Source organism: Lethenteron reissneri, chromosome 39, assembly GCF_015708825.2.
Source record: "Lethenteron reissneri isolate LAM-NWPU_2019-01 chromosome 39, ASM1570882v1, whole genome shotgun sequence".
Classification (NCBI taxonomy): domain Eukaryota; kingdom Metazoa; phylum Chordata; class Hyperoartia; order Petromyzontiformes; family Petromyzontidae; genus Lethenteron; species Lethenteron reissneri.
The window spans coordinates 8,655,903-8,676,735 of NC_083817.1; the positions used below are offsets into that span (position 1 = coordinate 8,655,903).

General features: G+C 47.4%; 1 protein-coding gene across 1 annotated transcript in view; it reads right to left on the reverse strand.

Annotated features, from left to right (window-relative positions):
• Positions 1–3,698: 3,698 nt before the first annotated feature.
• TMEM38A (transmembrane protein 38A) overlaps positions 3,699–20,833 on the reverse strand; it is a 37,390-nt gene continuing 20,255 nt past the window's right edge. Inside the window, exons 3-6 of the mRNA XM_061567683.1 lie at positions 12,615–12,799; positions 10,753–10,840; positions 9,501–9,618; positions 3,699–8,622 (exon numbers count right to left, since the gene is read on the reverse strand). Coding sequence (XP_061423667.1) covers positions 8,416–8,622; positions 9,501–9,618; positions 10,753–10,840; positions 12,615–12,799 — 598 coding nt within the window. The 3' untranslated portion in view covers positions 3,699–8,415. The remainder of the gene's footprint in view (positions 8,623–9,500; positions 9,619–10,752; positions 10,841–12,614; positions 12,800–20,833) is intronic.

Sequence of the window (20,833 nt, forward strand, 5' to 3'; positions counted from 1 at the left end):
TGATCTCAACATTTCTCTTTAATTAATAAAAAATAATAAAACTTTCATGTGGTATATTTTTTTTTTATTAAACTGCGCGGTTTTGCTTAATCACCTCGTAAATCTCTACAGTTCCTCCCGGATGCACGACCACAAACAGGTCAACACGTGACAGGGCTTTCGCGACCAATATTCTTGCTGAAGGTTTTTTTTAGGGTTAAATCTCGTAAATATAAATATTGTGTCGTTAACCCACCACCACCACCACCCGACACAGCCAATTCCTAATGTTTGTCACGTCAAACAAAAACGCCCGAAGCTGGTTGGAATGACTCCACGTAGCCAACTGTGATAATCGGAGGTTCGGGGGAAGCATAAACTCAAGACAGAACGCATTTCTAATTAAGCGAGTTTTAAATCTAGATGATTTGAGAGTGCATCCGCTGCAGTGGCTTCCTGATATCGGAAGAGTGCATCTAAAAGCGCGCATGATGATCGTGGCAAAAGGGTTTTTTAGATATATAACTTCTTACTGGTAGGAACCTCCTGGTTACACCAGCCCACAGGGGATTATTGTGTCCATCTGTCCGTCGTGGAGGGAAGGGCTGGGTGGGGAGGGAGGGGCTGGGTGGGGATGGTAGGGCTGGGTGGGAGGGGTGGGCTGGGTGGGGAGGGGCTGCTCACCCCGTAGTGCCCTTATAAAACTCAACGTTTAACCTACTCACGCCGGCTTGTGCCCACACTCACAGTCGGGCATATTTGCGGAATACACCACGCCGCCGTTGACCCTGGCCATTGACCGATCAACCCAACGTTCCTAACCAGCTCCCTCCGCAGAAATGTGTTAACCTGAGCTACTAATGTTTGGTTGCATCGTCCATGTGCTGTTTGCCTTGGCGACCTTTGGGCTGTAGCACCGTTGAAGCCATAAAAAGAGGCCATCTCTGGTGCAACCCAATGGGTTTCAAGGATAGTGCGCACATCAAAGCATACTCACATCGTATGCATCGTGTAGGCGTTTAGTGTAAAGCAAATTAGTTGGTGATACTTCTGCTGCGTTGGCAGTGGTGCAAAGGCACCACTAATAATAACAATAATAAACTCAACGTTCGTTCACGTCGCCTTAAAATGCTAAATACATATTTGGTGAAGATTTTGTGCGGTTCTGGTACAATTGGGTCATCGCCCGAAACGTACAAATGTAACGAAGAAGGGCCATTTCCCGAAACGTCGCCTATTATGTTTTTCCTTTTAAGGTCACACTTCTTCTTGGTTCTTTCGCTCTTTCCGACAGACCTGTTCTTCACCTGAGGACGGCTGCGTGCGTTGTGGCCGAAACGTCGTGAGAAATATTAATGTTTCATTTTTATTAATTTATTATTTCCCTTCTACGTGACTTTACCGAAAGAACCAAGAAGATGAATCCCTGCAGTCACGAAAGCTTTAAATCGAAAGGTCACACTTCTTGACGAATGCGTTGGGTTTGAGGGTGTTCGTGTTGTCATTCTGCCACCCAGTGGCTAGATTTGGGAACTGCACGGCCCCCAGATTTTTGTTCACAAGAGGTTTTTTTTGGGGGAGTTCGATCGCGAAAATATAAATGTGGTGTCGTTAAACCCGCCGCCACCACTCCGATACAGCAAATGAGTTTTGTCACGTAAACAAAAAAGTTCCAATTAGTGACTACTTCAGCACACGGGTGCGCTTAAACAAAACAAACCCACAACGTTTACAATTCGAGTGCGACGTTTTGTTGCGACCAGAATCCCCTTGTTTGCTTCCGTCATCTCTCCAGGGGATGACGTGAACCCATCTTCGTGTGGCTTGATGTCGACGCAGTGGAGAAACGCCCGCTATTTTAGATCGCAATGGTTGAGCCACATCATTTGCAATCGGGGCCAGCGGAGTGGTTTGCCGTGATTGATGTCCGTGTATGTTGAACTTCCTCCGCACCGTACGTAGCTAACCGTGCGAATCAGGTGTGCGGGAGAAGAACCACACGTAAAAATCTGTTCTAAATGAATGTTTTCCATCTCGATTTAAGCTTCCTAATATCGGAAGAACGTTCCAGACGGCCGCAGGAGCGCATCTGAAAGCGCGCGATGCAGTGGCCGCCTTTGTTCGATGGCAAGTCAGAATTCGCCGTGAGGACGACCGGACTTCGCGTGGTGGTTGATGCTCCCTGCCAAGATCAGCGAGGTATTGTGTGGTTCATGCCCCCTTCGTGCTTGTGAATCGGACATTGGGTCGTTTAAATATCGAAGCCAGGGGTGTGGTTACGAGCTCTTTGCACGAGACGACAGAAGCATCGCCTCTCTTGCGAGGAGGGAGGGAGGGACGGGGGTTTCATCCAGAAGATGCAGTGGATGTGACGAGAGGAAAGAACATCTGGGCAGCTGAACCCATGCGGTAGTGGGACTTCTGGCATCGATGTTAAGTCCATGGATCTCTGTATACGGGTGCATATGTATAGGTCTACGGGTCGTGTGAAAGCCGTATGGCGCAATGCAACTAACGGGATGCGTGGGGGAGCTGTAGTGCGACCCGAGTTCCGATTCCCGCTCACGGCCACCATCAGTGGCGATGATTTGAACCGGGCCTGGGCCTCCCCTAGGTCGACTCAGCCTCAAACGAGTACCTGGTACGGTGTGTGAATATCGCCACTGGGGATACAAAGGCAGGGCGGGCGTGGAGCTGGCCACCCACCCAACCCCCTCGTGATGATAACTTGGATGTATGTGAACAGTCACACCGCTGCACCTTCAAACAATAATGCAATTTACAACACGCGCAAGACTGTGGTGCTCGAAAGGCAGGCGCAAGAGGCGAGCCTTTAATAAACTCGTGGCCGTGGAGATTAAGGTGTCTATTAAAAGTCCGCTTGGATTGAACGATGGTGCTGCTGCTGCTGCACATTCACTGCAGCAGCAGCAGTGGGCTGTGGTGCTGGATTACAGACACGCATAGCCACCACTCGGCAGGATCTTTACAGTTATATAGCGCCTTGAGTTAAATATATCTGAAGTACTCTTTGTTCTTTTTGGTAAAGTCACGTAGGTAAAAAAAATAAGGAAAATAATTGTTTTTTTTCTGTCCTGCTATATTGATTTTCCAAACACCTTTATTACTGACAAGCAACACGATACATTGAAAATGCAATGGTAGGGAGTACATGTAGTCTTTGTCTACGCTGTGGTATAAAATACTCGTGTGATTGTCGTCCGCACTGCATTCTCCAGATTATAAGACGCTCTGGAGATTAGGACACGCCCAAACGTGTACCCGGCACCAAGCGACACAATCTGGTCACACACACATCTACCAGATTAAGACACACAAACACACCCCAACCCTTGCTTTATTATGCAGGGGGGGAAATGTGTTTTATGATCTGGAGACGATAACAATTACAGCATGAGTTCATATTCTTGGTTCTTTCGGTAAAGTCACGTAGAAGGGAAACAATAAAATAATAAAAATATAAAACAATAAAATTCTCATGTTTCAACTGCAACACAAGCAATCATCATCAGGTGGGAACATTTTATTGTTTTATATTTGTATTATTTATTGTTTCCCTTCTACGTGACTTTACCGAAAGAACCAAGCATATGAATCCCTGCAGTCACGAAAGCTTTAAATCAGCATGAGTTCAAGAAAATAATAACCTCATGGGCTGTTCTGCCGTACCTTCTCAGAACCCAGTCATTTCAAAGACACCAAGACAATCCTTTTTTATTTTCTGACTTGACAATTTCAAAAATGCACCTTTTTTATTTAAATTTCAATAAATAAAATGTCAACTCCGTTAGTTAACTTACTACAATCTACATGAAACATTCACATTCAGCAATTAACCCGAACAGGCAAAACACATAAATTCACACCAAAGCAAAAAAAAACCTTGCGCACATGCATTTCGCGTGCCAGCATACCAATAATCAACGCCATCACCGAGCATAAAAATTAAATCCATTAAGGCCCTAAGTGGCAGACGGCACAGGTCACGAGGGTGCACGTCGGTCGTGTCGAATGCAATGCGCTCCAAGGGTGAGACAAGATCGAGTGCAGTCACTACACGTGGCCATGAGCGTGGCAATTAAAAGTCGGATACTCTACAGAGGGCGATCCATTTAGAGACACCCCGCTAGAATGAAAAAAAACCATGTAAGACGGCAGCATTTTAATTTTCAAAGCCTCTGCGTGTCTCCCACCAATCTCAGTATGGAGACGTATTACACATGTGTTAACCCTCTCGAGATACGCCTTGTAGCCGGTGCGATTTGTTTACAGCTTCAATGGCAATTTTAACTAAAAGGTACATTGAACATTGTTGGGGTGTCTATACGTGGATCACCCTGTCCATGAGAGCGGGTGAGGCTAAGCGAATCTCGACATTGTGTGCTAACAAAGAGGACACTCGCTCTCCAAATCAGACACTACGATTCGCATGGTATTGGGCATATCAGTGGCATAGAACTCGGGCTTGATGAGGGCTTAGAGATAGGGCTATGATTAGCCATAGGTCTAGGGTTAGCCAAGAAGCAGGATACCAAGCTCATTTTACAGAGACTACGAGTAAGAATTTGCTTCAAAATCTAACGTTGTCTCATTTCAGTCAAGATTTTCTACGGTTCCCCCCCCCCCCCCCGACATGGAATTTCGACATTCCAACACGGTGTCCGTCTCTCTGTGTGGAGAATCTGGGTGGGCCGTGAAGATAGGAATGTTATTCTCCATCACTGCTTCGGGACCGCCAGCAGACATGAATAGCACCACCCAACGACGTTCGTTTTGAGCTTGGGGAGGTTGTGGGGGGGGGGGGGGAGGGAAAAACCGACTTGACTTGGCGACCGGACACGCTACAAAGCCCACGTGGTTTTTGTACAACCGTAGTCGACACCAGTTGGGGGGGGGACCTTCGGTTGCACTTTCACACTTGCCACGTCAACGCGCGCGTGAGTGCCGCATACCACAAGCCCTACAAGCCACGCAACCCGAATAAAGCTGCACAAAATGTTTTCCAAACACGCAAAAAACGTGAGCACAGAGCGTGATCCACGGCGTCGTCGTAAGCCGCAGGCCTGCGCCAGGTTCACAAGCTTGCTGCCTCTGCCGTGCTCCAGAGGAAGGGGGGGGGGGGTCAACAGGGGGTCAACAGAGGGTCACCCCCCCCACCACCACCCTCCCCTCTTTTTGATAAACAAATCACAAAAAATAACTAAAGTATCTTCTTGGTTCTTTCGGTAAAGTCACGTAGAAGGGAAATAATAAAATAATAAAAATAAAACATAATAAAATACAATTCTCACGATGTTTTATTTTTATTATTTTATTATTTCCCTTCTACGTGACTTTACCGAAAGAACCAAGAAGATTAATCCCTGCAGTCACGAAAGCTTTAAATCGAAAAATAACTAAAGTAGTTATGCAAGGCCAAACACCAGGCAATAAATACCACAATGCCTGTTGATCACCCCGGGTGTTTTAATCATCGCCAGCTACTTGTGCAATTTCATATACATATTGATCTCTGTCAAAAAATAATAGTTCATAATTTTGATCACCTGCATTTGCTAATCTCAGTTAAAGCCGCTGCGAATGTATAGAGGGCACCTTGCTTACGTTTCGCAGATATTTTGTTGTCAGCGTGCCAAGATTTAAACGTTTAGTAAAAATATCTACTTACAAACGATGGCTTATAAACGTCTACATAGAAAAAAACGAAATCCTGATGAAACATTTCAATTTATCTGGCCATGACATTAGTGAATTTAAAAATGTGCATATATTGCTTAAGTACTGTTCCTACAAAATATTTTATCAGTGCAAAAAATATATCTTATCCATGAAAAGATGACAATGTTTAAACACAGCTTCAATACTTTTTTCCCCCTGAATTATGTCATTAATTTTGCCTTTCTAAAACATCATAGGTCCCCACTGCAAACCTTTACAAATACTTAATTCGTGAGTCTACCTCACGGTAGAAAAAAACGGCAATTATGTTTCTACATTACGTCCTTTAAGTGTCGTTCCAAGTTGAAAGAGATGAAGCTTAAAAGGCACAGAGGAACCCCGTAAAGGAAATTTCCCAGAATAATTCAAGATGAAAATGTGTTCATCCCACAAGACCTATAATAAACGGGCATCAACATTTCACTCAATTAATATTCTGAATCCAAATTACATTTAAATTGGGTACAGCGTCGGTGGCGCCCTGGTTGGAGCGACGCGCTATGAACCCAGTCAAATTGAGGTCATTTCCCGGCCACGGACAGCATTATCAGTGGCCAGAGATATCCGAACCATTTCTGCCCCTCTCCACACACCTTCACCAGCCTGCACTGACCAGCATGGTGAAGTATGATCAAACAACCTCCATAACTGACAGGGTGCAGCATGGAGAAGGCCTTCATACAGCAGTGGATTGACAACAGACTGTAAATTATGATTATTTTACAATTGAGCTATTCATGCCATGATAATGCAGAGATCTCCATCAGGAAAGCTCACAAGAGAGATGAGTGAAATCACATTGTGTCATCGCAGAACAGCCCCCGGAGTACATCGCAACTACTTTTGAAGTCACTTCAGTCACTTGCCTAGGCGTCTTATCTAAAACAAACCCTTTATATGCCCTCCAAAAGAGCGTTAAGTCACAATGGCATTTCAACCAAAATGTTGAATTTTTAACAGCTATAATGTGCCATACCAGGTGAAAAATATATATATTGCTTTGTTCAGTAATTTGTGGCTGGGAGTAGGCCATCAACTCTCTACGCTTGAGAAACCAGTTTAAAACCACGGCTGACTTAAACACGGACTGGAACCCGTTGTCCCGTGTCCCTGACCTCTGAGCTACCGGGTTAACCTCCACGACATGCCAGTCACACACCCGGTGGCGACACTTCACCACTCGAAAAAAACTCAATTCCCCTTTGCCAGCTGAATGCCTTTCAACAAACAAACTCAACGTCAGTGATTTTATGAGTCGTACGCTTTGTTAACTATGCAAGACAGCGATGCACAGAAACCATTGTGCTTAAACATTTAAACTTAGCACGTTAACTTCACCGATGCCACCACCTATATGGAATTGGCCAATATTTCTTTGCACTCCTGTGTGTTAAATCTCAGCTCTCGACAAGTTTAGAATCACACTCCAGCCCACAATTCATTGAACTGCCCCCACTCAATAGGACGATTCATGTGATTCCCCCCCCCCATTCTCCCCTCCCCCCCAATTGTGGACATATAATCCGCCTGCAGAGGTAGCTGCACTACAACACGAGTTCTGCAAAGTGTAAGAATAAGCATGGAGTCTCAGAGGCAGACGGTGCTGCCTTACTGCTGCCGCACGCACCTACAGTGGTGCTGGGAGACAACACAACTCATAGGCAGGTAACAACTCATAATACTCCGTGGCCTCTAATCATTAATCGTCGCGATTCAACATAACAGTCGATCCTTTTTGTCGGCAATTTTTTTGGACAATTCTGTCTAGAATTTCATCGGGCCCATGAATTACCGATTCTAACACGTATGATTCCGTGTGTGTGCCTGACCGCGTGCCGTTAAGTGTAAGAGAATATATTAATCGACGGATCGTTACTTTCAACGTAGCCCTGTTCACATGGCACAACAGGTGAACGAAAAACAAACGTTGCACACAACTCCTTTGCTGCCTGTGCTGTAGTGGTGATCTTAAGAAAAACAAAGGAACATTAATCATTCATGCAAACAGACAAGGTTTTCTTTACCAGGGTTGCCGCGATATCATCCTACACGATTTGATACGGTATTCAACTTCACAATTATTTATGTGTATCAGTTCCCATTAATTGGGTAAATGAATTTCAAATATTTTACCGTCTCATGTTTGTATGTACTTAAAGTACGAATAAATGTCCATTGATAATTACTAAACAGTAGTTCACTCAACATATTCCTGCCATACATCTCCTCAAATCGTTGGAACTCTACAATCTACTGCGCAACGCTCATAACCGCCGTGCCGTCAATTATTGTGGAAAGCATTTCACAAAGCGCTAACTTAACAGGTAATTAGTGCTTTTCTGTTATTATGATCGTGAACTTTTGATTATCGTTATTTCACATAAATTGTCAGGAAATGTAAACTTTTAGCGTAAATTAAGTGAGCCACGATCTTCACGATTGGGCAACATTTTTCCCAATTGACGGTTCGACTATCGTGAATCCTATATCGTGTAACGTACCGTAGCATCGCCACATCGCGGCAACCCTAACTTTCCACTGACGCTGGAGTTGTTTGCGCAGGAGGGATGGGGGGGGGAGGGGGGTTTGAACCGCGCTACCTGAACGACCGACCTCGTCGCTCAACAACAAAAAACGACGACGGCGCTGGCGGCAGCGGCGGCAATGTTTCTCCGCGAGCTGGCGCACGGCACCACCTCACTCCGCCTTCTTGCTCTTGCGCTTGCGCAGCGCCGGTTCCGTCGGCTCTGCCTTGCCCTGCTGGGCCGGCGCGGCGGGGCCCGACGATGGCCCGTGGCCGTGGCCTTCCGAGTCGGGTGGCGCCGCGCCGAAGAGGAAGCCGCACAGCGGCGTCTCGATGGGGTCGAAGGGCGAGGCGTGCGAGTGCATGGCCGTGAGCATCACCTGTCGCATGCCACGAGCGCACGCACGGGCAGGGCGAGAGGAAACACAGAGGGGCTTTGTCTTATTAGTCTGTGCTGGTCTGTCACAGCGAGCGCTCTTATACGGATCAGCTGTTCTATGGAGCAGGCCACGAGCAACGATGGGTAAGCGGTGTGCTTAACGTGTAGCTTTTCGCAGCTGTTCGTAATCCAAGTGCCCTTTTCGGGGTTGGGCAACGTTTTCAGCATTTCTTCTCTCAGGCTTTCATCACGCACTATTTGCGGGCACCTTCAACTCTTCATCCCTGACGAGGACTTGAAGACAGCTGCCTGTCTAAAGCTGAAGCATACCAGCCTGCAGTCGGTCGTGGTGCAAGCTTGAGATAGAAAATGCTCGCGGCCTAACCCCACAAGCCTACGCTTGTATAAGGGCGGCATGGCCAACATCAGGCCCCTTCACACGCGCAGGGCCAGGCATTTATTTTGCGTGGAGGGGAGGACCAGGAGGGATTCGCGTACAATTTTCCAATTATTTTAATGACCAGGAATTTTACCTCCGTCATATATGGTAAGGTGGCGTAATGCACGAAAACCAAGGTGCGCCCCCACATCCCACTTGGATATGTACAATCACCGGCGCCATTACCACGGCAAAGCGATTTACACCCCAGTGACATCATTCATGTAAATTTCAACACAACATCGACGGAGTGATGTCACTAAAGCGCTACAGCAGCAGCAAACCTCACTGCGATTCAAAGACTTTCTCAATAACTCATGGCCAATAAGCCCGCGTTAAACACCATTAAGTATGGGGCCACACTTTGCCTTTAATGACCTCGGAACTCAACCGCACACAACCGCCCCCGAACATAAAACGTCACCGGCGTCCTCCCTGACCTTTGTGGTGACGAGGAAGATGGTGACGATCAGGATGAGGAACTCCTCGGAGAGTGGCAGCCATCCGGCGGCCTCTACTGTGAAGAGAACGGCTCCCAGCAGCGTCGCCTTAGTGGGACTACGAGGTCGGGAGGCGGGGGGGGCAGCGACAGTCGTTATTTACACAACACAGACGATCCATGCAGCCCCCTGCCACTCACATCGCCAGAAATCTCAGTGGCATACTTTTTTTGACATATATATAATTTCCCCCATTTTATCACATTTGTGCAGTAGTTATCATGGCATGAGACGAAGTGTCCATTCAGATCTCTCGCAGAGCAGTTTGTCTTGGAGAATGCCACCACAAGGCCACCACCTCTGAGATCACCCCCCCCCCAAGTGCCCTCTGGCCCACACAGTAGGGGGCAGCACTCTCCCGCCCGTCCTGCCATATGAGAGTCAACGTTCATTGCACGGCAGTCACAACCAATATTTTTAATTCTCAGAGCTGGAATTTAACCAGAAAATTTCCGAACCAAATTTCAAGGCAATAGCTTTTTTGTTGTTGTTGTGCAGTCATTGGTGAGTCATTACACTCGATTGCCTGGTTTATCAGTCGGTTGCCTGCATGTGAACCCAGGATCTCAGCGGTGTCAGCTCTGACCTCTGCTTGGCGTTCGCACGGCAAGACGCTCGCTGTCTACCGCTAGAGCTGAGTGCTACTATGTTTGACATTGCATGCCTTTGCAAATACAAAGACATCTCAAATGTTCTGGGCTATATCAAAAAATATATAGTAATCTCTTCATTTACTCACTGTGTCTCAATACACTTCTTCAGTACGATCATGCATTGGAATATTTGGTCCATTTTAATAAGTGCTGGGCATGCATACGTGCGTGTGCATGAGTGCGTATGTTGGCCTTCATAGGTGCTCGCTAACATATCTTGTCCCAATGGTTTGTTAAGCCTACAGGTAGATCTTTGTCTTTGTTTGGCTAGCCATGGTATGTGCGCACATGTCCAAGTGTATGTGTGTGTGCGCACGGGTGTATGTGGTCATGCTTGTGTGCGATTTTTGTGCACACGCGTGTGCATTCGCTAGTGTATGTACATGCATGCACGTGTGTGTGTGTGCGAACGTTCGTGCGCGCCCGCGTGTGGACACGTGCACAGTCACACGTTTCCCAGAGTACGTGCACGTCCGTTTGAGTGTGTGTGCGTGCGGCGTGTGTGTGCGCACGAGCGTGCGTGTGAACACGGCGCTCACAAGGACATGTTGAGCAGCTCGTTGGTGTTGGGTTTCCAGACTCCGCGCAGCAGCTGTTCCAGGTTCGCCAGAAGTCCGCTCCCGGCACCTGCAGACAGGCATCAACACGCACCAGGGCGGACACGCGCACCACTGAATGGCCCGGGAGGCAGGGAGTGGTAGCGAGCGGCCGGAGAAAATACGATGGAGGGTGGGGCGGTGCTGTCAGGTGAAAGTTTGGACCCATCTCTAAATCAAGTCGCCTTACACGCACTGTGAATGTGCACAATGTGCAACATCATTGGTCTCTTGTTCACTCTTGCGCGGACACGATTCGTGGTGGCTAACGCCACATGCTCATTGGAACTGGAAGATTCTTCACCTTTTTTAGTTGTTTTGTTACCCTTTACTCCTAAGTTAACCTGATTGTGCTATCGGAATCTAAACAAAACTTTATTTTCACCAGCGAAGGCCCATTGAGCTCGACAGCTCTTTTTCAGAAGTGATCTGGCCACAAATGCCCTAGACGCATGTTTCTAAATGTGGAGAGAAAAACCGGAGGACCCGGAGACAAATCCACGTGACCACGGGGAGAACATGCAAACTACAAATATGCAGGAGTTAGTCTCGATCGAACCCACAACCTCCAGCATACCAGGCGAGGGAGATTAACATCTCACCACCGCGACGTCATGGGATGAAAAGTTAAGCCTCTGCCGATAGCCTGGTAGCTCAGAGGTCAGGGCACCGCTAAGATCCTGAGTTTCAAATCCAGATGACCACCTGTGATTAAATACGAGTCTCAAGTGTAGCAAGTGGTTGGTCTTAGCCCGGCCATCGTTGACCGCGCAGAATATTGTATCATGCGCTGAGAATGTAAAATATCGTTCTTGCTGTCGTGCGACAAACGTTACACTATGCAGAAGGGCAGGTGGAAAAGTGCTGCCCCCTACTGTGCAGACCATGAGAGGTAGTTCTGAAGGTAGCCCTCTGGCATCTGCTTCCGTGGGCCGTTCTCTAACACGAAGGGTTGTGCGAGAGATCCCAATGGGATTCATCGCATCACATGACACTGATTGCACAGTATAATAGTAGGTTTTTACCCTTTAAACTGGTACAAAACTAACACCTTTATACAAGGCATCATGTTTGCAATAACCACAACACAAGCAGTCAAAATGCAAACAAAAAGAAACAACTCTGATAATGATAATAATATGCACTGTCCTTGAAGTTGATTGGTCCACACCCGAGACAGCTTTCCTTAGAGCCTAGTCTCCATTGGTGTTGGACCAGATGACACCTATTATCATTATCAGAGTTGTTTCTTTTTGTTTGCATTTTGACTACTTGTGTTGTGGTTATTGCAAACATGATGCCTTGTATAAAGGTGTCAGTTTTGTACCAGTTTAAAGGGTAAAAACCTACTACTATATTTTACCAATGGTAAAGGAGGTCTCATACTGATAGCACAATCAGGACAAAATAGCTATCACTATCATCAGTGGTGTAGCTATGAGGTGTGCAGACGGTGCAACTGCGCAAGAGCTCGCGGAACCAAGAGCCTCGGGGGGGGGGTCAGGGGGGTAAAGGTGGATATGGGGCCCCATTTCATTCTTTGCCAAGCCAATCCCGCTATGCCACTTGCTGCTGATAATGAAAATCTCCAGGCAGGCGGAAAAGTATTTAGAAAACTCAAACTCATAAATCACAAGGTTGGGCGTTCAAATCGCAGTCACAGGCCCATCATCCCTCTCACCTCTCCCCCATGGTATATTTACGCGAGCACCGACGACCCGCCGCGAGTAACGTGGGAACTCTGTGGCAACCGGCTCGGGACGGAAACGATCGCAGACAGACGCGCGCGTGGCACCGCCACCCACCCTTGGCGATGCCGACGGCGACCATGACGACGTAGCCGCGCTTGTAGACGTGGTGCGCGTGCGCCACGCCGGCGGCGATCTTGCGCACGCGCGTCACCTCCTTGCCGGCCACCACAAACAGCTTGACGGGCAGCAGCGAGCACAGGCGGTAGTAGAGGTCTTTGGGGAAGTAGAAGATCATGTACCTGCAGCCGGACCGGGGCGGAGAGCGAGTACGTTTGTAACAGAGATCGCAAACGGGTTTTGATTCCTTACCCGTACCCGGCCGCACCAGGGTCGCAAACGGGTACCCGTAACCGTACCCAGCCGGGTACGGGTAGCCGGGTATCGGGTAGGGTACGGGTATTGGGTACCTGGTTGCGACCTCTGGTTTGTAACATCTCGATTGAAAATGTATTTCTCGACATTGTTTTCCTTTCCCCGCACCCTCCGATTAGCATGGGTGGCTACGTACGATGCGAAAGAAGTTCAACATACATACATCGCTGCATAGGTGTTTGCGGTTGCGCTGTATGGCATATGTGATCGGGCTGTTCGGAACATTGCCTGACGTTTTTCGCTTTTCGTTGCATTTGGAGCTTTTCAGGAACAGTTTCGCTCCGCGTCCGGCAAGTGAACGCGGGGGTGTATAGTCACCGGAGCATAGTTCTGCACAATGCTGGATGTTGCGCCACAGCACCTCTGCTGCTCACAAAGTAGCCCTGCAGTCATGCGGTATATATATATTTAAGTCCTTGGAGCTCGGCTCACCAAAATTAAGTGAAGAAAAAATATTAATATTATGAAATCCAGTCTAACTAGAAGTTCAAGTTTGCAAACTGAATCTTGGCTCACGTCAATGGGAGTATGGAAGATTCCATACAGCGCTAAAAATATTTCAGCTATGTGGCGATGAACACATGGCCAGACACATCAACGGAGGTCCTTAAGATAAAAACACTAGTTGTGTAAATCGTGCACGGGTTACATAACGCTTTTCAAAACGTGTTTGTCTGGTGGGGTATATTTCACGAGTGGTGCAGAATGAAACCCCCTAAGTCATGGCAGGTACATGAAACTGCAATATGTCAGACAAGGCTGCAGGAGGAATGGCGACAGGCTGCAAAGGATGGTGACAAGAGGGGACACTGGAAGGTTCCATGGCAGGAGGAAGACCACGATGGAACTGGACGTCGATGGAAACAGTCTCGGTTAAAAGACGCAGCACAGCGACAGACAAGTGCGAAGGAAACAACCACACTCTCACCGCTCAATCAGATGGGGGAATAGAAGAGGATAAGCCGACGGGAGGTCATCAGAGAAACTGTGTTTGCATATTTGGAAATCCGCGAATCCATTTTGCTTTGTTGTGTGTATACAAGTTTTAGGCAATAACCCTTTAATCAATTTAGCCGATTTTCAAGTCCTTTATTCTGCGGGTTTGTAACTATTGGATTATATTTACTAAAGTTATAGTGCCCCATACTCTTAGGTTTTTTCGGTAAAGTCACGTAGGTAAAAAATAATAGAAATAAAATAATAATAAATGAAAATAAATCAATTAAATCACGGCGTTTCGGAGGCAACACAAGTCTCCGTCTTCAGGTGGGACCGTCACAGCTAAATTTACTGTATCAAGTGAAAGCTTCCAATCTAGAATTATAGTGCCCCCCCCCCAACACCTGTTAAGGATGGATGGACAGACGAAATGTATGGGGTAGAGATGATGTATTTTAAAGCCTTTAAAAAACACCACAAACTTTGAATTTAACCCCAGTGCAAGAAAATAAAATGCACGGTGCTTTGCGTAACCACCGCGTGCGTGCGCGTTCAACAATGGCCGTGTTACGTAATACATTTTCGGCGCCTGCTTAAAATTAACCGAGCGCAGAGTCAGGCGAGCGGGGGAGGGCTGCGCATGCCGTCGACAGCACCAATCCCTTTACGGCGCAGGCCGCAACGAGCTCTCGGATTCCTCGGACACACGACACTGCGCGGAAAAGCTGTCCCCCGTGCTCCCGCGCCGCTATTTTTTGCACATTCAAAGTCCTGACACAATCTTTCGGCTAAATTTAAAAAGTGGTGTTCTGAGTGTACCCAAGAGGGATGGGCGTAGTGGGGGAGGGCAGGTGGTGAATGGTATTGATGATGAGATGGCACCAAGATCAAGCAAGGGTGATAAACGTCAATCGGGCAATCGGTCGGATAAACTTTTGTATCGCACCATGCGCTGATCTGGTAATGAGCAAAAGAAAGGAAGACCCGTGCGCACGTGTGTGCGTAGTTATCGCGCTGCGCTACGAATTCGGCGACCTGGGTTCAATTCCCGCTCACGGCCAACGCCAGTGACGATTATCTGTAACGGTCCTGGGCCTCCCCTAGGTCGAATCAGCCTCAAATGAGTACCTGGTGCGGTGTGTAAACATCTCCAATGGGGAGACAAAGGCGGGCATGGTGCTGGCTACCCACCCTTCCATGTGCTGTTCTGGCCTTCATAGGTGCTCGCTAACAGCACTTGCCCCAACAGTCTGTTCAGGCTATACGGGGGATCTTTGTCTTTGTGCGTGTGTCCACAATGACAAATGCCCTCCACTTAGCCTCACAGGCTGCTGGAGGCAGGTTCTGTTCGCAAGTACCTATTAAGGTCAGCATCGCACAGGACAGGTGATGTGGCCAACGCCATGCCAAGGACGCCTTAAATATCTGCGCTGCTGATATTTTACACACTTGCACCAGATGCTCGTTTTCAGGCCAAGTCGACCGGGGCGAGGCACAGGAGGGGTTTAGAGGTCGCCGGCCAAATGGGTTGCTCGTGCAGTGCAGAAACCACTGCACCTCCGCTTCACCCTCTATAATTATACATACACTGGTATCGGATGGGCAGTGCACAAATCACGACCCCATCGCTCTCAACACACGCACACGTCAATGATACTGTACCAATAAACGCACGCTGGGATTTTCTCACGGGCCGGGTTTTCGGCGATGAGACCGATCTATTGCGCACCTTCCCACCGGCCACCCGCGGTCGTTATCGTGCACAAAGGCAAGCAGGCTTGCCCCCACGGGGCTCCTAAATCGACGCCCCCTTCCAGCCGTTCCCGGGGCAACTGCTGGGTGGGGGGGGGGGGGCCTTAGGGGATGTCCGGCATGTCACGCGGAACCCTGTTGCTTAAGTGTTTTTTAAATGGAGAAAATGAGTTTGAACTTCTGGGTTAAAAAACGCAGATAGCGAGCGCCACTCCCCACACTACCCAGCCTCTGCTGCCCCCCCCCCCGCCCACTCCGTATCTGCTCTGGGAAAGTGGCATGCACGGCCTTCTCTTGGCCTCATTCCCAAGCGAAATGCCCCCCCCCCCTCTCTCCCAGCCAGCTCTGGGAACCCATTTAAATCCACAATGGCGTTTTTAACGTATACACGCGGCGGTCCTGGCAATTTACACGGGCATTCACACGCAGCGCTCATGGGGGAACGCCACGTGGGAGAGAGCTCAACGTTATATTCCCTCCAAGTGACGACTGAATTGAAGTGCACGTGTGTGCGAAGAGCGCGGCAGCCAATCTCGCACGTAAATTACTTAAGAGCCCCCCCAGTTTGTCGATGCAGGGATTCCCTCCCCCCAGCATGCCGTGTCGTGCTGTGGCGGTTTTTGGACCATGCTTCGCCACGATGGCCAGCCTGGTTGTTAAAAGGCGGAGAGCATAGACGCACGTGGAAAAGTGTTTGCAGTAATTCCGAAATGATTAAGCAATTATGAATAGTTTATTTATTTATAATCAATTAATGATTACACTAAAGAACCACTTATGCTTTGTAATAAATTAATAGGCAGCCAAATCCTGGGTTGAAATTTTTATTTAGCCTTCTGTGCGGAATGAAATGTATTGATTAAAAGCATATGCAAATTGCATGTAATTTTTTCATCAAATTCATTTAATTTTATGGTACACCAAGGTTTTTTTTTTCCACACTGCCCTCTGTTGCCCATCATGTAGCACTGCAGCAGCCTATAACATCTGTCATGCATGGCGGTTAGCCATGCAAATACTTATTCAGGCTCAACTCTGCTTAGCTATCGAGATCTGATGAGACCGGGACGCGTTCCACGGGTGGTTTGGTCACAGGCTTCCCTTTAGCATTCATAAAAAATTAACTCATCCAGACCTGATATAGTTGCCAATTGTCTTCCATCCATTCTCGGCCGAAGCGTCGACAAAACCGTTTCAAACTATTTTGTTTGACTCGGTGAGTTCTGAAGGAGATCCAGGGCGAGCCTCATTTGCACGAGTGACCTGGGTCACGTTTGCAAATGAGGACACATACACGCTGCTTGCTTACAAGCAAAAGCAGTGTCCGGCAGAAACGTGACTTTTTCAAGAAACGGTCCCACAATAGAGACAAGGCACACACGCACGCACACGCTTTGAATAGCCACAATGGCTGGCAGAAAGGTCAACAGAGGAGTGTGGTTGAAGATGGGTGCTATTGACAGTTTTAAAATGTAAATGTATCATGTCATTTGGGCGTCACAGTGGCGAGATGTTAACTACCTCGCCTGGTATGCAGAAAGTCGTGGGTTCGATCCCAACCTTGACGCCTGCTGTATATTTGGAGTTTGCATGTATCTCTCTCCCCGTGGCTGTGTGGATTTTTCTCCGAGTCCTCCAGTTTTTTCATCCACATAAAAACACGCGTTTAGAGTATGTGGCTGCTATAAATTTCCACGTGATAAGCCACTTCGTTGAGCTATCATTTGTGGTCAGGTCGGTTCTGAAAGACAGCTACATATCTCAGTGGGCCTTACCTGGTAAATAAAAAATATATATATTTTAGTTTCTTAATTTTAGACTGGCATTCCCCCAAATTAATTGCACTCGGATACGTCATCCATTCTCGAATGTTGTGCAGTTATAACCACAGGCCGCTACTCTTGTAATTACATTGTCTGAACTCCCGAAAGTGCAGAAGTTAATTACGCAAGCTTATGACCAAATCACTCGGAATGCGCCCGATCTCGTCAGATACGCGCTCCCCATTTTCGCCAACCCTTATTGACCAGCGTGGTGAAGTATGGTCAAATAACACCCACGACCCAGGTGGTGTGGCGGGGAGAGCTTCATCCAGTGGGGGAGGTGGCGAAGGGCCGTACATGTGCACGTGCGTGCTGCAGGACGTTTACAACGCATGTCCAGTGATCGAGATGCTCTCCATGATTGTGTGTGTGTGTGGTGGCTCAGCCTACAAGAAGCAAATTCTGGCTGTCGCTGATGAGGCTGGCTGTAATTACCGGCAAAAAGTCCTACTCGAATTGTAAATGCTGCGGGTTTACTCTCCAACAGACCGGTGTGCTGAACTAGTGACGAATTGGCATGTTTTGTTCATGTGACAAACTTACTAATTGGCTGTGTCGGGTGGTGGCGGGTTTGACGACACATTAACCCAAAATAAAAACCTCTATTAAGGTTCATATTTCGATTTAAAGATTTCGTGACTGCAGGGAATCATATTCCTGTTTCTTTCGGTAAAGTCACGTAGAAGTGAAATAAAAAAATAATACAAAAATGTAAAACAATATATAATTCATATTTTTTATTAAATTTTTTATTTCCCTTCTACGTGACTTTACCGAAAGAACCAAGAATTAGGTTAATATTGGTCGAGAAAAAGCCCATGTGTTTTTTTTTTATTTTGCAGCAACGAGGTCAGTTTGCATTTTTGTTTCCTAATGTTTTTATTGCGACACAACGCGAGCCCAGTACGATACGCCGATCGCCGTTGGAGGGGAACTGAAACTACGCCAGCGGCGACTCGCGGCGGAACTGTACAAAGTGGGGGGGGGGGGGGGGGGGTGCAATTGGGCTCGCTGCCCCAGTCAAGTAGGGACCGTGCGTAGGGACGTGAGGATTTCAATGGGGAGAGAGAAGAAAGGAAGAAAGAGGAAAGACCAAGGGCCGAAGTGGCAATTTAAAACACAATGCATTTTTTCAGTAATGCTGGAAACTATTGATCGATTATTAAAATTAAGAACCGCTTATGTTTCGTAATCAATTAACCGGCAGCCAAATCCTAGGAAATCTATTCATGTAAATTCCATGCAAATTTAATTCTGTGCTTTTTATTACAGTCATTTGAGCTGTAATCGACAGCAAATTGCAGGCCCGCAGGGTGGGGTTTGAACAGCATCAGCATGTCGCGTGATCATGCTACCACGCCCGCTGCCGTAAGCGAACGTGTCACCAATGTCGCTAACCAGAGGCACAGCTCTCTCACTAACGTGACGAAACGTTCTCCAGCAATCTGCATGGAGATCGGAAAATTCAAAATTTGAGCCCCATGTTCAAAAAGAGTTTCACTGCCCCCCCCCCCCATCAGATTAACGGATTATTTTGAAAGTGTAAAATTGCAGCTCTCGATTATAATACTGTAAACTCAGCTCCCGCAGCTCCGAAAACCGGTTCCATCCTCAATCCCCATCAGTTGCCGTGCGTGAATTCACTGAAAACGGTGAGAATACTGCATGACACGTGACATTCTGGTGTCTGCCTCTGCTCCTCCTGTTGCCTCTCCTTCTGTCTCTCTCCCACCACCCACCATAACCGACAGCACTACAATCATCTTTAACGTAAAAAAAGGCAAATTCCATCCACCAAACGCATCCCGCACAGTCTACCCACGCCAACTTCGTCAACGCCTCAATTTCCCGCACCTCCGATTAGCACGGTTGGCTACGAACGGTACAAAAGAAGTTCAACATACATACGGTACTATTCCCCCCCAGATCCCTCAACTTGCGAATCAGACCCTGAAAAGAAATCTAAGCTAGTCCCCTGCAAAGCTCTGTCTAAACCTCTCCTGCCTTAGAAATGTCCTAAAAAAGGTCATCTTCTCCCGCCTCTCCAAGCACCTCCCCCCTCCACAATCTCCAGTACAATCTGGTGTCCACCAAGTACATTTCACCGATACGTGGTAAAAGGCCTCCCTCCAATTCTCTCTGCTTTAGACCACGATTCCCTCCATACCCTCCTCTCCCGCTGCTCCTACGTTTCCATACAAGGACCATCTTCCTCTCATAGATCCCTTGTTCTATGTTATGGTGTTCCACAAGGTTCCATCCTTGGTCTTTTTAAAATCCTTTATATTAAGTTCACTTGCTTGCGCGCTTACGACCGTGCAAATCTTTCGGTCGTTTTTTAACCCACTTCCCGTGATCCAATCGAGCTGACATTTTGCACACAGACTCGTTGTGCGTGACAATTTATTTTCGTGAAAACATTTTCCAAAATGTTACACTTTTTAGGAAAAAAATTTATTTTATTTAATTACCAATTGCTTAATGGTGGCAGGCAATCATCTGACCCATAGGTGGCAGCCATCTCAAGCCAGAGGACGAGATGACTCTAGCCGCCACGCATATAAAGGATTTATAGTGAAAAACTTTGTTTTTACGGGTTAATTTGTTCCTTTCTCACTCGCATCTCCTACCTCGTAGCAAAATCATCTCCAGCTCCGAAGCCCACAATCACTTCTATATGTATTACACCCAGGTCTACATTTGCACTGCCTCTATGAACCCAAGCATGGAACACACACAAATGCACACACACTCACCAGAGATCTCTATCTTAATTTAAATCAGCACGTGAGACGCACACACACAATAACTATATCAATATCAATCTGGCTCTTTAAGTCACATGGGACAAAGAGAAAGACTCCCAAGTGGGTGGCCAGCACCATGCCCAGCCCCCTTTGTCTACCCAGTGTCGATGTTCACACACTGTGCCAGGTACTCAATTAAATCTGAATCAACCTAGAGGCCCAGGACTGGTTCAGATATTCAACGACGTTGGCTGGGAGTGGGAATCGTACTCAGCTCACTTGTTTCATAGGGCAGCGTGCTGACTCCTACAATACCGCTCCTCAGACACACACGCACACACACATATGCGCACAAGAACCTCTATCTTAATTTGAATTAGCGTTATCTATGTCACGTGGGACAGACATGGGGGACACACATACACAAGATCTCTTTATTAATTTGAATCAATGCTCTCCGCGTCACACGCGACACACAGTTACAAAGACAAAGATCTCCCGTACAGACTTAAACAGGCTGTCTGGGTAAATGCTGTTTGTGAACACCTATGAAGGCCGGCATGGGTGGCCAACAACACTCAACTCTGACCGCTTTTATCCGACCAGGGCTGATGTTTGCAGACGCGCGTATTTGTGTTTG